The following is a 17831-nucleotide window of genomic DNA, read 5'->3' on the forward strand; positions in this document are numbered from 1 at the left end:
TTTCATTAAAAAGAAATATATTTACTTATGCAATACATTTCTCTAAGCACTGCTTTGGCTGATTCCCACAAGTACTGTTATATATGTTTCCATTTTGTTAATTTCAAGATATTTTAGCCTGGGCATGGTGGCTCAAGTCTGTAATCTCAGCACTTTGGGAGGCTGAGGTGGGCAGATCACCTGAGGTCAGGAGTTCAAGACCAGCCTGGCCAACATGGTAAAACTCCATCTCTACAAAAATACAGAAAAAATTAGCCAGCCATAATGGCAGGTGCCTGTAATCTCAGCTACTTGGGAGGCTAAGGTGGGAGAATCACTTGAACTCAGGAGGTGGAGGTTGCAGTGTGCTGAGATTGTGCCAATGCACTCTAGCCTGGGTGACAGAGCAAGACTCGGTTTCAAAAAAAAAAAAAGATTTTTTTATTATTCCATTTTAATTTCACCATTGACTTCTTGGTTATTTAGAAGGCATTATTCAATTTCCAAGAAGCTAAGAAGTTCTACTCTTTTGTTATTTATTTCTAATTTAATTCCATTGAGTTTATGGCATATATACTGTGTGGTTTTGGTTTCTTTAAGTGTATCGAGACTTGCTTTATGGCCTAGCATATAGGCAATTTTTGTAAACATTTCATGTGCACTTATAAAGTTATTGGATATACTTTTCTGTATATGTCAAATTGGTCAACTCATCTATTTTCTTGTTTTACTTTTTCTGCTTATTCTATTCTTTACAGAGGGGTTTGGTAAAATTTCCAACTTTGATTGCTGATTTGCATTTTTGTACCTTCTATTTTGCTTTATAAGTTGTGAAACCTGTCTTACTTAACCAGATATCATGACAATATATCTGTTTCTATTTAATAACTCAACCACTGCAACTACACAATGGCTTCCAATAGTAGATAGTCAGTGGTTATTTATTTATTTATTTATTTATTTTTGGAGAGGAGATATTCAGTGGTTATTTATTTATTTATATTTTTGGAGACGGAGTCTCACTCTGTCGCCCAGGCTGGAGTGCAGTGGCTCGATATAGGCTCACTGCAATTTTCCTCCTGGCTTCAAGCAATTCTCCTGTGTCAGTCTCCCAAGTACTTGGGACTACCGGCGCCCACCACCATGCCTGGCTAATTTTTGTGTGTGTGTATTTTAGTAGAGATGGGGTTTCACCATGTTGCCCAGGCTGGTCTTGAACTCCTGAGCTCAGGCAATCCACCTGCCTCGGCCTCCCAAAGTGTCAGTGGTTATTTTTTGTGAAAAAATATAGCTGAATATGAACGTGAGAATAAGTATCCCATGGCAAAGTCCAGAAAAATGTAGTTGGCACAGTGTAGGTAAGAGTTGACCATTGCCAAAGAAGTTAAGATGGTTTTGCCAGATTCTCCCATATAGAAAATTTTATATTTCCTTAGACATAGTAGATATCCAATAGGCACTTGTTGCAATGGTGAGAGTTCTAATATATTTGTTTCTTTCTAAATCTGGGAATATATTAGCTATCTAGTTGTGCTTTCATGAACTAGATTAGCATCACTTATCCATATTAAGCAGTATGAATCTAGGCACTCACATTCACGCAATGACATCTTATGATCTAGACTAAAAAAAGGTCCAATATCTCTACTATTACTGGAAAACTTGAAATTCTCTGAGATGTTTCCTACTTATCTGCTTTTCAGACTTGATGCTGACAACTTACTCTGCCAACCTTCATTAATTGGCATGTCCATAAGCAGAACAGGAAAACGCATATCATTCAGTGTGTTCTTGGAAACCTCCCATTATTTTCTACAAGAAACATGAACTGGAGCAGTAGTTCTCAATGTTTTGGCCTCAGAACTCCTTTACATTCTTACACACTATTGAGATCTTCAAACTGCTTATGTTTTTGAAAGTTATATATGTCCATGTTTAATTTATATGGGATTAAAACTGATACATTTTAAAAAGATATTAATTTATTAAAAAATAAAAATCCCATTACATGTTAAGAATACAGCATTTTATGAAAAAACTGTTTTTCAAAGAAAAAACATTTAGAGAGAAAAGTGGCATTGTTTTATATTTTTCAAATCTCTTTAATGTCTGGCTTAATAAAACACTGCTGGATTCTCATATCTGTTTCTGCATTCAACCTGTTGTGGTATTTTTCCTCCAGCTTTATTGAAATATGATTGACAAAATTGAATATATTTAGGGTATACAACATAATGATTTCATATATGTAGACCTTATATAATTACCACAATCAATTTAATTAACACATCCATCACTACTCATAGTGTGTGTGTGTGTGTGTGTGTGTGTGTATGTGTATGTGTGTATGTGGTAAGGACACTGTTCTCTTACCAAATTGCAAGTAAATAATACAATATTATTAACCATAGTCACAACTCTGTACATTATATTCCTGGTATTTATTCATCTTCTTACTGAAAGTTTGTACCTTTTCATCATACCTCTCCATTTCTTCCACCACCATATACCTCTACCTCCTGGCAACCACCATGCTACATTCTGATTCTATTAGTTTGATTTTTCTTTTTTTTTTTTTCTTTTTTTTTTTTTTTTTTTAGATTTCACATAATTGAGATGATGCAGTACTTGTCTTTCTGTTTGTGGCTAATTAGATATTAGTATAGTATCTTCCAGGTTCATCCATATCGTTATGAATGGCAAGATTCCTGTATTTTAATGGCTGAATGAGAGTTCGTTTTATAGATACCACATATTCTTTATCCATTCATTTACTGATGGGCACTTGGGTTGTTTTCATATCTTGACTATCATGAAAAACTATGCAATGAAGATAGGCATGTGAACATTTCTTTGAGATAAAGATATAATTTTCTTTGGATATATACCCACAAGAAAATATGTAAAAATTTTAATCCAGTGTCTAGAATTGTACATTAAAATATCATGAACTGTTTTGGATTAAAAAGATGTCAAATAGGAGCTTTATAATTCCAACCATAAAATGAAGCTAAGTTCATATATATTTTCTGATGCAGGTTTTACAGTATTCTCAGTACTTGGGACAAATCATTTAGGAAAGAAGGAGAAGAAGGGAAGTTACATTTGTAAGTGTCTGGAGGTACTAGAGACTATGCTAAGGACTTCACATACGTTCTAAAAAACTCTTAATGCTGGAAGAAACTCTATAAAATGTTACTGTTCAACATATTACCATGTTGAAACTGAGGGTGGACAATTACAATGTTGAACCGGAGGGTTGTTAAGTTTTGAAGGGAAGGTGAAGGTTAAAGAGAGAGAGTTGGTCGCTCTACAGCAACACAGGTTTATGGCAAGCACAACCTACGGAGGTGGGGACCAGGTAAATGTCAGAGCCCACTGCATCCTACAGGCTGGGATAATTATAGGTCTGGGTGGGAGTAATCTGGGCGGTTTGGCTTGCTGCCTGGAGGATATTGATAAGATTTTCTTATGATCACGCAGTTTGGCCCTTTTCCCAGCGGACTGTGATAGGATGTTCCTTGGATGTCTGCCCAGCAGGATATGATAAGGAAGTCAGGTGGCTGAGCAGGATATGCCTCACACCCCTAACCCCTGTGGAAGGTTTCACTCTGACCAGGGCCTGCAAAATGGCTGAGGACTTACAAAATGGCGCAACTTGGACTAACAAGGGTCAGAAGTATTAATATGTATAAGATCATCTAGCTTGTATGCTTAAACCAGAGGTTAAGCTCTCCTTTGCTGAATCCAAAAATCTAAAATCATTTTACTCTCCATCCTCTTCTTCCCAAAACTCCCATCTCCACCCACTCACTACCCACTGCCAAACTTTTGCTGAAAGTCCGCTCTCCTGGTATCATGGATAATTCATTAGGTTCCGTAGACTAGGTCCTGGCCCATTAAGAATAATATATGTTAGAAATATAACATTGTCAGTGCTGTTCATTTCTGGTCTGACAAGAAACCTCTTTTTTCTTTCTTCATGTATACAATAGAGATGAAGCATGTAAATGATAGCTTATTCAAATACCAAAATGTGTAGCATGCTTCAAAACACACTTTTTATCTCTATTGTTTTAGAATTTATATTTTTCATTTTTGTTTTCATACTATCATTACTTCCAAAGGCCAGCCATCTCTACAGATTTATTTCAATGTATTTCATAAGTTTGGATGGGTTAACAGTTGTCTCATGATTTTTGTAACTTGCCATGTAAGACAAGTTGATTTAATTAAGATGATTTCACTGCTTTGGTGCTGAAATGAGTCTGCCCAGGAAGGAAGGTAGCGTGGGTTAACAACCGAAAAATAACATATAAGTTCTTACAAGTTTTAAATTTTGTTCTGATGTAATCATTATAATTCATTGTTCTGGCATAATCTTCACCTGTTTGCATTGTCACAGAGAGATGACATCTAAAAATTATGTTTAAAATATATCTTCCCCATTATATAAAATTACCATTACTATTTTAGTCAACCTTGCCAGGCTACTCAAGATTTCGTTTGCTGTATTAGAAAATGAACTAAAATAAGTGTATAACATCTTAAAATTATATTTTCAATATAGTCTTAAAGGTATGTTTACTTAGTAAAAAATATTTCCTGAACATTGGTTGTGGTTACTATTTACTAAGTGTTAGACTTCTGTAGTTGAATTTTTAGGATGTGTTAAAAAGGGTAAGACTACTACTTGTCTTTTTAAAAGCTGAATTTTTAAGATTTCTGAAAGAGATTAATAATTTTGTGTTAATGACAAGAAAAAGGAATCATTATTAGTGTTTAAGTAGTTTAATTCTCAGTAAATATGCCTATTTTGATGTGTGATAAAGGCTAGTCATTTCTATTACAATCTTATCAAAATGGAAAAACTTTCTCCCAATTATTTATTCAGTAATCTATTCACTTACTTGAAAAAAAAATAGAAATAATGACTCTTTTTTATCAAAAGTCTCTGTGTATTGACCACCCAAGTTTATGTCATTGCACTAGAGAACCAAGCAGATGAAATTGAAGACTTGTATTGTCTTACTGATTGGATTAATTTGTCCATTCTGTGAGTCTGCTTTCAGATACCCTATTGTGTTCTTCTCTCTTGAAATCCAAATATACACTCACTGTTAACCAGAGATGAAATTTTCTCCTGCACAAATGTGTACAAGAGTGAAACATGTAGAGTTATAATACTGAATTTTTTTTTGTGGCACAGATAACAATAGATGTGTTGACTGTTATATTTCTGGGTGCTCTGGCTTTTAAATCAAGCTTATCATACTTATCTTACTGTCATGTGGAACATAAATTGATATAAATATCCAATCAATTAAAGTATTTGTTGAGTATCAGCTTTTTGCCTGGGACTTAAGCAGAAGGCACTGAGCCCATCAGCGTGCCTTCTATTACTTGTAGAGCAGACAGATATGTACCATGTTTTCCTTGATCAGAAGAGGAGAGGCTATTACGTTCTCTGGCAGATAAGCCATTTCTGAACCGATTTTTAAATAAAATGTATAAAAAATCAGTTTTCTTCTTCTTTGTTCAGATGGTTCCCAAACTGTGAAATTCAGTCTATTGTAATTTTGACATTGCTACATTAATTTCCCTGAGCATCATTTTGTCATGAGCATAAAGATTTATTTCCACCTACCTCTTACTATGTAACTATTGTTTTACCCAGATACGGTGCTTTCTAACACTCATCATTTTTATTGCTTTTGGGAAGCATCTCAGATTGGGAAACTAGCTGTTTTTTTCTAAATAGTAGCACAGTAGAGTGGAAATCTGAGATTCAGTGTAGAATAGTGGAAAACTGACTTATTTAATCTAGGATGTTTAACATCTTGATTGCATTATCTAGCCTTCAATTTCCTTATCTGTAAAGTGGCAACTGTAGTAGTTATATCAAGAGTTTTTTTGTGATGATTAAGTATATTAGTAGACATTTAATATACAATTTGTAGTTAGTATGTTATTTTAGAAGGTAAGAAGTAGTTGAGCAAGAAACCATGGCTTCATTGGCATGCCATTAGTGGCTGTGTTGCAAGGGAAGGTTATGGGATGCTGCCTTTCCCTCTCAACCATTTAATTCCTTGCTGCTATGTTTGTTACAGTTTGTCATGTGTTTTAATATTTCCAAAGCAAAATTATGAGATTAAAAGGTAATTTCATCCTGTATAGTCTTTAAATTCATCACACACATATAGTACATGATTCACAGAATTTTACTACATTGGATACCAGTTCAAATAACAACCTAATGAAATGTTTGCCTTTTTAATACTATATGAGAAATATCACCCGATATAGTATGAGTATCTGCATATGTTATTGTAAATACACATAAGAAAATGTTAGTGGGCATTAATAAATGTGCTGATTTTTTCCATGTGTACTGCTAGTTAATCTTTCTTTAGATGTTTTCTTTCCCCATTCATTTACAGTACACTCTTGGCATTCAACCTGGTGTCAGGAATACTACATGCATGGCTTCCTCCAATTCTGACATCACTGTTGCTCTGTGACTCATACAGTAGCAGGTGTTGAACATTGATATAAACAGAATTTTGTCTACGAAAGCCAAAATTCTCCCATTTCTAATCTCCATTGGCCAATGGAACATTAATGCCAAAGTTACTTCCAAATTCAAGTCTCAGGCATGACAGTTCATTATGCTGCCTGCCAAAACTACTGGCCCATGGAAACCCTTATTTTAAAAATTAAAGCACAGTAAAACTCTCTGTCAAATAAATACCTTGTGATTTTAGATTATACACTTCTATTTTTGCAGCTTTCTCTGAAATTAGTAAACTTAGATTATATTGCAGTTAATTCTTTAATAAGATTTCTCATTTAATACAGAAAACTACTTAATTATAGCAGAGTGATTCACCATAAATCCTGAAACATTTATTGTGGGGAAAAAAGGTATAATAAACTGTTGACATTCTCAATAAAATCTATTTATTTTAACATTCTAAATGATTTCATATTGTTAATAAATATAATCCTTTGACTCAAACATTTGCATCCATAAGACTATGTTGATGAAGGCTGATTTAAAACAATTTAAAGATTACATAATTGTAGAACTATGAACCCATATGATCTCTTGAAATCATTTTCTTAAACAAGAGAAGCATATACAATAAACTTGATAAATTTAAAATAAAATTTTAAAAGACATCAGAACTTAAAAGTAATCTTAGGAAGACTACAATTTAAGAGTTATTTTTTAACTTATGATTAAGTATTTGAAATGTTGCCACTGTTTAGAAAGAAATCATATTTTCTAGACACCAGTATTTCTACAATCATGTGTGTCCAAAAACTTTGCTATCATCTTTTAGTATGCATTTTTGTATTGATATACTTGTATTTTTTAGGTTTCTATAAAGATAAGCTCATATTCCCTTGAATCCAGTCAACAACTAGAGTGTAGGAGAGTTGAATAATCTAATCTCTATTTAGTGAGATAATGTGCCAAATGGTATCACCTCAATCAATTTTGAACAAGTATCTATTCTATTATGAAAGTCTGTGGAAGAAACAGCTTAGGTCATAATTCTTAACTACTTTTCCGCCTTGGATATTGTGGGAGTAGCAATCAATACCTACAAAGAAATCATGTCTTAGGTGTTAGGTGCTCAAGTTAGTGCATTTCCGTTTTGAGTAATTTTTAATAGATATTCTGAAAAATGCATATATGCTGAATACATTATTACGTAATACTTTGAAGGACTACTATCCTGAGGTGACAGAATGATAAGAGAAATTCCCAAGGGGGAAAAAAAAAAAAAAAACTCAAGAAAGAGTGCTGTGGCAGATGATGAAACCAGAAACCTAGAAATTAGAAAATTAATGTAAGGTAGCACGGAGTCCAATGAAAGAGCTGTGATTCAAAGAATACGTTTTTAAAAATTCTTATATTAAAATCATTAAATCAGCAGTTCATAGTTCTTCCATAATAGGAATATCAAGTGCAGACAATTTTTAGTTTAAGAAAAGTTTCTCTTTTAAAAATTCTAATAATATCCAACCTCTCCTAGAGAGCAGATCAAGAAGGAACACTTGCTGTCTCATTTGGTGTGATTTGTATATTACAAGTCAAAATCAGAAGTGATAGCTGAAAGGAACATTACATACCAAATTTACTTTTAAAAATGGATGTGAAAATAATAAATAAAATATTTGTAAAATGCTTCACATGATAGCTAAAATTATAATTCATTCTATTAGTCCAGCTTATTTTAGGAATGCAAGTTTAATATTTTAAAAATCTAATGTAATCCACCAAATTAAAGAAATAAAACATACAATTGTCTTAATAAATGTATCGGAATTTCTGACAAAATTGAATATCCATTCATAAAACATCTATTAACAACATGAGAATGGAAGGAATATCTTTAACCCGATATACACATTACAACATGGATGCCTACTATCACACATTATTAACACTTCTTTAAATATTTTCTGGAGGTCATAGCCTGTGCAGTAAAACAAAACAAAACAAAAAGTTAAATCTCTAAATAATTAGAAGGGATATAATAAAATCTTAATTATTTTGCATGTGATATAATTTTTTTTAATAGAAAAAAGGAAGAAAATTATTATAATTAAAAAGAGAGTTTAGCAGGATTACTTTATAGGACAACTGAATAGTATTCCTCTACACCAGCAATGGGAAATATTTTAATTTTAAAACATACTTTTATGTTAACATTGACCAGACACTTAACCATTATCTTAATTTGTTCAGGCTGCTATAACAAAATGCCTTAGATTAGATAACTAGTAAACAACAGACATTTACTTCTTATAATTCTGGAGGCTGGGAAGTTCAAGATCAAAGTGCCTATGGTATCTGGTAAGGGCCTGCTCCCTCACACATGGTGCTTTTTAGCTGTGTCTTCACATGATGGAAAGACAATATAATATAATCACCTCCCAAAGACCCCAATCTCTTAATACTATCACCTTGGGGGTTAGGATTTCAATATATGAATGAACATTCAGACTATAGCAATAATATTAAGGATTTATTTTTATATTATTATAAGGATGGCATTTCTTCCCAAAGTGATTTTTAGTCTCAATGTGATTTCAGTCACAATGTTGGCATGGAAATTAGTGAGCTCATTCCAATATTCATATGGAAGAGAAAAGAAAAATAATTTAAGATTTTCTGATGAACTAGTAGTGTGACTTGCCCATTCTGGATATTAAGACCTATAATAAAGTTGTAATAATGAAAACAGCACATTATTATGGAGATGGAAGAAAAAGACAAATTGAATTGATTTGGGAACGCAGACACACCCAAACACATATGGTAACTCATATCCGACAGAGTTGTCATTGCACATTAACGGGGCATATTTGACAAGGGGTACTAGGACTCATGTTGGAAAAAGTGAAACTGGATTCCTGCCTCCTGCCACATACCTGCACACATATACACACATGTTCTCCAAGTAAACACTGAAATGTGAAAAACAACTTCTTAAAACTTTTAGGAAAAAAAAAAAAATGAGAATAACTTTATGACCACAGCATTGAGAATTTCTTAAGCACATCAGAAAATGTGAAAACAATTATATTAATAGCTCTATGCATTAAAATTATAAACTTTGGTTTATCATAAGACAATACATTGCAAATAAAAAGAGAAGACAAAAACTAGGATAAAATGTGTGCCATACATATGACCTAAAAAAGATTATTCAGAACATACAAAAACTTCTATAAATATAGGCAAAAATAAGAGCAGTTATTATATATAAAAGGAAATGTGAATAGCTAAATAATACATGAAAAGATCCTCACTGGTAATCATGAAGAAGCACATTAAAACCACAATGGGATATAATCTTACCTTCATTGGGGAGCGGAAATTGGATACAGGAGCAGAGGGTGGTAAAGGAAGCCTTGGAAAACTATTTAGTATATCCTGCATTCCAGCAGTTGTACTTCTGAGTTAAACACATAATGAAATATTACTTTATACTCACTACACTGACAAAAGTGTAATATAAAATAAAACTTAAAAGTAAAATAAAATAATGGACAATACCTAGTACTGCTGAGGAATGGAGGAAGTAGAGCTGTCATGAAAAGATGACAAGAGTATAATTAAAATAATTCTTTTAAAAGCATTTTGACATTTTGGAATGAAGTTACACAGGTGCATACCTTATGGACCAATAATCCCTTGCCTAAAGAAACTTTTGCATATGTCTATCAGGAAACATGAAAAAGAATATCCAGTGCAGCATCGTTTACAATAGTGAAAAACTGAAAACAACTTTAAAATATTTATCTTAGGAAAATTGATTAAAAACTTGGAGGAATCTCAGACGCCCAATATTGAGTAAAAACCGCAAGTATGAAAGCCATATACAATATGCCAATTTTGTAAAAGTGAAAACACCTATAATTAAAGAAATTGTTAAAGAGATATACATATATGTATATAAACCTATTTTAAAAAGACAATGAGAAACAACAGAATCAGATTGATGCTTACCCTGGGGATCGAGGCAAGTGATTGAATAGAGAAAAACTATTCTTGGGGCTTTGATAATATTAGCGATCTTCTACTTCATAACCTGGGTGGTTCCTTTCACTACTCTTTATAATTGTATATGCTCTATATTCCTTATATATTTACATTATTTCATATTATTAAAAATGATATTATAAAGTACATATCCCATAAATTAAAAGTGAAGTAAAGACTGTATACATTTTTTCACTCATTAATTTTAGCTTAGTACTGAAAAATATTTAGAAATCCTCCACAATTGGGACAAATTACTAATTCTTCAGTTGAGCCCCAAAAGAAGTATTTCATTTGCCTTTGGTGGCCTTATAGTATAACACACAATGTTTTCAGTTGCTTGCACCATAAAGCAACTGAGACCAACAAAAGGAATGGCAGATTCAACATCTTGCGCATTCCCTGGTGGATTTATGTTCATCAATTAACTGTGTAGAGGAGCAAACAAAATATAAAGCAGTCTTCACATTCTTTTTTTTCTCTTTGTCTGTCAATGTTAACGATATATTGCTATGTTTGTATAAATAAAATATGTATTTTGAAACCTCATTTTATATGGATTTTAACAGAACATTATTGATGCACCTTTGTAAATGACTTTCCTGTCAAATCATGTTGTTTTAACTCAGTTTGCCTGCCCCATCCCAAAAATACAGAGAGAATGCAATAGCAATGGAGAAAGAGGGTAGGAAAAGGTAGAGAACAGATAAAGTAACAATAACAAAACAAAACAAAGTGGAAGGCAGATCCCTCTTACTGGTAATGAAAAATAATATAATTCTCACCAGCTCTTCCATAAAATTTAGGTGGCACTGTTGACTGATCCAAGTAGATATTTAAAAAAAAAAAAAAAAAAAAGAAAAAGAAAAGAAGAGGGAAGAAAGCATGAATAGGAGTAGCTTCACAAAGATAGGAGATAATTGAGAAACTGTTTTTTATTGCATCTTCCTGTGTAGGCCAGCTTCTAAGCTGTGGTCTCAGACTTACCTTTTATCTCTTGTAATGCTTTCTTACCACTATTGTGCCTGCTTCTTATTTCTTTTCTAGGCATGTACTGTTGCAGGGGTGTCCAACCTTTTGGCTTTCATGGGCCACATTGGAAGAACACTAATTGTGTTGGGTCACACAATAAAATACATTAACACTAACAATAACTGATAAGCTAAAAAAAAAATAAAAAATAAAAAATCTTTTTAAAAAGTCTCATAATGTTTTAAGAAAGCTTACAAATTTGTGTTGGGCCACTTTCAGCCCTGTCCTGGGGCCACATGCAGCCCATGGGCCATAGGTTGAACAATACAGTTTAGGAGTTGTTAAATAAACAGGGTCCTGGAGGAAATAAGCAAGAAAAATAATGTGATGGGCAAAAATAACAATAATATCAAAATAAACACTTAGATAATAGCTTGGATAGCAATAAGATTCTTTTAAGAAGGTACATTTTTGCCCCCAAAAGGAAATTATTCCTTTTTGGTCCCTTTTTATTAATATTTCAGCCATGAAACTGAAAAAAAAAATTATCTGGATTAAATTATTTTTATTAAGTTCTCATGTCCGATTCTGTTCTAGGTACTATACACAAATTTTTAACAGATTTTTTTCTGGTTTCTAGTATGTCATAAGCAAAAACAGTGTCACTGGATTATGGAATAGGTATAGGAATAAATATACGAAGTACAGAAAGTACAACACAAACAATTTCATATTGGTTTGGCAATCTGTGTTTTTGTTTTGATTTTATTGAAAACCGTGCTCATAGCATCATGTAATTTGGCATAAAATTTGTATCTAAAGAGCTCTCTCTGTATTATTTTAAATAGCAATAACTATATGTCAATCATATCATTTTACATGAAATCACCTTAACTATAACAAAGAAATGTCTCAACTGGAATGACACCTAGATTTTGGAATTGACTTTTAAGTGGATTACGTTGATGTTGATAGAAGGATCAGAACTAATAGAAGATCTAGTAGGCATTAATATCACTCTTCTCTGCAATGCCATAGAGCTGTGTTAGTGGGGTTTTTTTGTTTGTTTGTTTGTTTGTTTGTTTGTTTTTCTTTGGAAAGAGTCTCACTCTGTTGACAAAGCAGGAGTGCAATGGTTCCATCCTAGCTCACTGCAGCCTCCAACTCCCAGGCTCCAGTGATTATTCCACCTCAGCCTCCCAAGTAGGTGGGACCACAGATGCATACCAGGACAACCAGCTAATTTATTTTTTAATGCTTTGTAGACAGAGAGTGTTGCTACGTTGCCCTGGCTAGTCCTGTGCTTAAGCAATCCTCCCTCCTTAGCATCCTAGAGTGCTGGAATCACAGGCATGAGCTACCACAATGGTCATTAGTTCTTAATTTAAGAAATTAATTCATTCTGCTTTGCTTTGTGTTTATGTTTCATGTGGTAGGGTCCTGTCTCATCTATCTTTCAGTATCCCACAACATGTATTAATATTGTTCATATATTGAGCAGTCATATCTCAAAAGAATAAAGAATTATCCTTTTAAAAAAAGTTTTCTTTAAAAATTTATTTCAGAAATTTGGTACAACTGTATAAAAGTGAAGATGACATGGAAATTTCAAAGAAGATTAAGACTCAGTGGACCTCTTTGGGCCTAGAAGATGTACAGTTTGTAAATTACTCTGTGCTGCTTAATCTGCCAGACCCTTCTCCCAGCACTGTGACTCTGAGCAGCAGTGGTCAATGCTTTCATCCTAATGGCCAGCCTTGCAGTGAAGAAGCCAGAAAAGATAGCAGCCAAGACCTGCTCTATTCATATGCAGCCTATTCTGCCAAAGGAATTCTCAAGGTAATATGACCATTTGTCTCTGTCATTTACAGTGAGATGGAATTAGAAAACAACAGCTTTCATCTAAATTGAACTAACTGGCAAGATGCAACATACAAAAGTAACCATTAAATCTTCTCAATGTGGAGGTGCCAGGAAAGAGAAGGACGATGTGGCCTTCCCGACCCTTTTCTTGTCATATTTTTAAAGTGAAGACATGTTAGAAAACTTTAATTCAAAGGTGTCGAATGTGTGACTGAGTCATTCACATTTTGCTCTGTCGATACAGTGCAAGTCTATTTCATTCTATGGCTTTGAAGAGGCAAAATTTAATACATTGATATAGAGAAAGGGAAAGAAATAGAGAGGGTTGTGTTTTGAGATTCTGTACACACATAAAGAAATTAAGTGGAAAATTGATATGATTATTAACACATTTAAGATTTGAAACACAACGCCCCTGCTTTCATGATGAAAAACACATGCGATAAGAAGCCAGGTGTGCATTATTTCTTCACCTTTTCTGGGTCAGCAGATTTATGATGCAGTTTTTTTTTTTTTTTTGCATAGTAGTTAAGTGCAAGGCTTGTAGAACCACATGGACTAGTTTTAAATCTCAGCTCTCCAATTAACCACCGTTACTTAACTGTGGGGAGGAAACTGGGGCTGATTTCCTCATCTCTGTATTGGAGTCAATAATAATTCCAACTCATAAGGTTGTTGTGAGAGGACAGAGCATAGCCTATAGTAAGAACAATATACAAGTTAGATACAACGTGTAATTTGGTCAACAGTTTCTTTTATATGGGCAAGTTTTCTAACTCTATGTAAAAGTATAATTTGAAAAAATATACTTAGGTTTTTTTTTTTTTAATCAAAATGTATATTGCCTCATTTAATACCAATGAAATAATGTTATTTTTCTGACTGTTGTTAATAGCACAAATGTTTCAGAATCTAACTAATTTATTTATTTATTTTATTTTATTTTATTTTATTTTATTTTTTATTTTTTTTATTTTTTTTTGAGACGGAGTCTCGCTCAGTCGCCCAGGCTGGAGTGCAGTGGCGGGATCTCAGCTCACTGCAAGCTCCGCCTCCTGGGTTTACGCCATTCTCCTGCCTCAGCCCCCCGAGTAGCTGGGACTACAGGCGCCCGCCACCTCTCCCGGCTAGTTTTTTGTATTTTTTAGTAGAGACGGGGTTTCACCGTGTTAGCCAAGATGGTCTCGATCTCCTGACCTCGTGATCCATCCGTCTCGGCCTCCCAAAGTGCTGGGATTACAGGCTTGAGCCACCGCGCCCGGCCAGAATCTAACTTATTATTAAATTTGATTAATATATGGGATGTTTAAATCATTTTAAATTACTTTGCATAAATACTTGAAATAATAACAGTAAATGCTCGTTCCTAATAGATTTTGGGGGAGTGGGAGGGAGAGGCAGATTTTCTGGCAGTCCAGCATCGTTTCTATTCTGTATATATCATACTTTGACTTTTAGCCAAAGAGCTGCATATAACTATTACCACCTTGAAAAGTCTTACCATTAATTAAATTTTAATATAATAGTAAATGTCTGCAGTATTTCTACTGTAGGACTCATGTAATTTGATTTGATTAATATTATACTCTTTCTGGTAGGTAATAATGGTAACACACCTATATATTAATAAAAATAGAGGAAGGCAACTGTCACTCTTTCCTTGATTCAGAAGCTTCGGCCTTAAGCCAAGACTCTAAAAGTTACCCTGGTATTTTCTCTAAAACTCCTAACTCTGCCCAAGCCATAGGCATTTTCAACCTCTTCTTTATCCCAGTTTGCTCAGGTCATGCCTTCCCCTAAACAAAAGCATGTCTAAAACACAGAACATTCACAAAAACACCAGGAACTTGAGTGGGTCCTTGGAATCGTCCCCATCTCCTTGCTTTTCAATTTCCGCTGGTGAACATTGATTATTCCTTGAAGAAGGAGATATGCAAAACTCATGAAACTACAACTTGCATCCTTATTTCCTTAGCATGGCTCTCTGTAATAACCCGCTGGGCCCAGTGGATTGAAGGTAGAATAACATTAAATAAATTCCTTAGATATGGGTTCACCACAAAAACCCTCCCTCAACGCTCCTGCGCTTTCGTATTATTATGCAGTTTCCACCCAGACCAAGGAAAGAGATATCCTATCACTGTGCAGCTTCCCAGAGCCCCTTATGGGAGCATGTATATGTTGGTCTTACTGTATAATGGGGAGATTCACTGGATCTGGAAAATTAAATTTCTATGACTCCTTTATACTCGGGACTTACTGCATAATAAGGGAGAGATGGGAGAGGAACCCTTCAATAACAATTTGTTTACCTTGGTTTAAAAGGGATATTGGCTGGGCGCGGTGGCTTAACGCCTGTAATCCCAGCACTTTGGGGAGGCCGTAATCCCAGCAGTTTCGGAGGCCGAGGAGGATGGATCACCTAAGATTAGGAGTTTGAGAAGATCCTGACCAACATGGTGAAACCCCGTCTGTACTAAAAAAAAAATACAAAAAATTAGCCGGCCCGGTGGCGGGCCCCTGTAATCCCAGCTACTACTGAGGCTGAGGCAGGAGAATCACTTGAGCACGGGAGGCGGAGGTTGCAGTGAGCCGAGATCGCGCCATTGCACTGCAACCTGGGCAACAAGAGCGAAAATCTTTCTCAAAAAAAAAAAAAAAAAAAAAAAAAAAAAAGAGGGGGCAGGGAGGGTGGATATTAACAGATATTGTATACTTCTAATTTCTGATTCATACTCACCACCAGCAAACCCTCATAATAATGGAGGTGGTGGTGGAGGGAAGAAAGTCAGGGAGAAGATCACTTGGAAGAATCTGTTTGGCCCTAGATTTCCAATATTGAGCAAATCCACTTTCCTATGATATTTGTGCAGATATTGGACACAGAGTATTAGACGTAATTATATGTTTGCTTTTTATATTTTATAAAAGACTAGGCTGAATCGCAAAAATGTTAATCACCCCCTTCATTCTAACCGATGATGCTGTAGGATGGATATGTAAATATTCTTCTCCCGTTATTTTCTTTATTCTTTCATACTTCTGCAATTAGATAGCCTCACCTTCAAGTGTCCTGCGTTCAAGTAGTGTGTAAGAGGAATAAATTTTTGGCTATTTAGTGTCCATTGTTAGACTCCTTCACACAACTAAATGTCATCTCATTTTTAATGTAAAATAAATTTTTAGTTTAAAATATATGTAATATTACTAATATGTAAAGAGGTTTAATATTTTAAGAAATAAGTTAAAAATGTGAATTTGCAAAATTCCATAGCTTCAACCTTCTTACTTTAAAAAACTGAGCCTATTCCCTTTCTTCTAGATATTTTTAGACCACACCAAATTCCAAGCAGTCACTGGTTGATTAGTTTATAAGGACCCTATAATTATGATTTTATTAAAATTAAAATGTATTCATACCTGAAGTATTTTAATATCTTTTTCAAATTTAGTAGTCATTGTTTGTGAAGGTTAAGTTAGCCTCCATAAATTTTACTTGAGCACCATTTTTATTTCCTTGACAATTTCAAATCATCAGACCTTAGAAACTAGAAATGGGAATTCTAAGGATACTGATGGTGTTCTCCACCCCCAGCCCCTCCCTCTCCCATTTAGAATTATAAGTTATAAGGGAAGATTAGTTGTATTCTCAGCATTTTGGTTATGTGTTCGATATCTTTCGTAGCTGTCTTTTTAGATCTCTTTAAATGAAACAGTTGTTTTTCTTATCCAAATGTATGTGGTTCTTTCCTCTTCTTTGTTTTTTCTTTTTCACTTATTTTTTCTTGTCAAGATAGGACACAAAAGAAGAAGCCAGTTTACTTAAAAACAATATATTTTAACTTTCAAACTAATGCACGTGTGTATGTGTCTATAACAATGGCCTTTTGTGTTGTTTTCTGGGCATGTTGTATGACAATTTCAATTACAGCATTCGGGACAATTGGGAGAAGACAGGGTTCAGTAACACTTTCTTGCATGTCTCTGTCTTTCACAGTTAAGGCAATGCACACCTATTTCTAAGGATTCGACGTTGTATTGAAAAAGCCAATTTAAAAATGAAAAACTTAAGATAACCAACCAGTGGTTTTATCTGTTCGCTGTCAAAGAGTACTCATTTATTTTTTACAAAGTTAATTATCTTTTCGTTTTGCTAGTGGAACTGGGTTGTTGTTTTTTAATGTCCCTGTGTAACCATATCTCTGAGAGTTTTCTACATGTTTATCTTAACAGTTATAAGTTTTTAAATTTCCTTTTATTTCACATAAAAGAAAATCAACCTCTACTGCAGATTTATGAAGTTATCCAAATATCCATAGTTCTAAGTCCTTATGTAGTATCCTCCCACCATTTGTAAGTGTATTACAACTGCCTTTTTTCAAGAAGAGTTAAAAAAAAAGCTTTTAAAATGCAGCTGTTAAAAGGGAGAAAATAAAGTTAACGGTAAATGTAGAAA

General features: G+C 34.0%; 1 protein-coding gene across 8 annotated transcripts in view; it reads left to right on the forward strand.

Annotated features, from left to right (window-relative positions):
* The window catches only part of NAALADL2 (N-acetylated alpha-linked acidic dipeptidase like 2), a 1467871-nt gene that overhangs the window by 849693 nt on the left and 600347 nt on the right, over positions 1-17831 (forward strand). For all 8 annotated transcript variants that reach the window (XM_065540193.2, XM_074031421.1, XM_065540194.2 and 5 more), the window contains one exon: positions 13078-13351. In XM_065540193.2, coding sequence (XP_065396265.1) covers positions 13078-13351 — 274 coding nt within the window. The remainder of the gene's footprint in view (positions 1-13077; positions 13352-17831) is intronic.

This window comes from Macaca fascicularis, chromosome 2, assembly GCF_037993035.2.
Source record: "Macaca fascicularis isolate 582-1 chromosome 2, T2T-MFA8v1.1".
NCBI classification, from domain to species: Eukaryota; Metazoa; Chordata; class Mammalia; order Primates; family Cercopithecidae; genus Macaca; species Macaca fascicularis.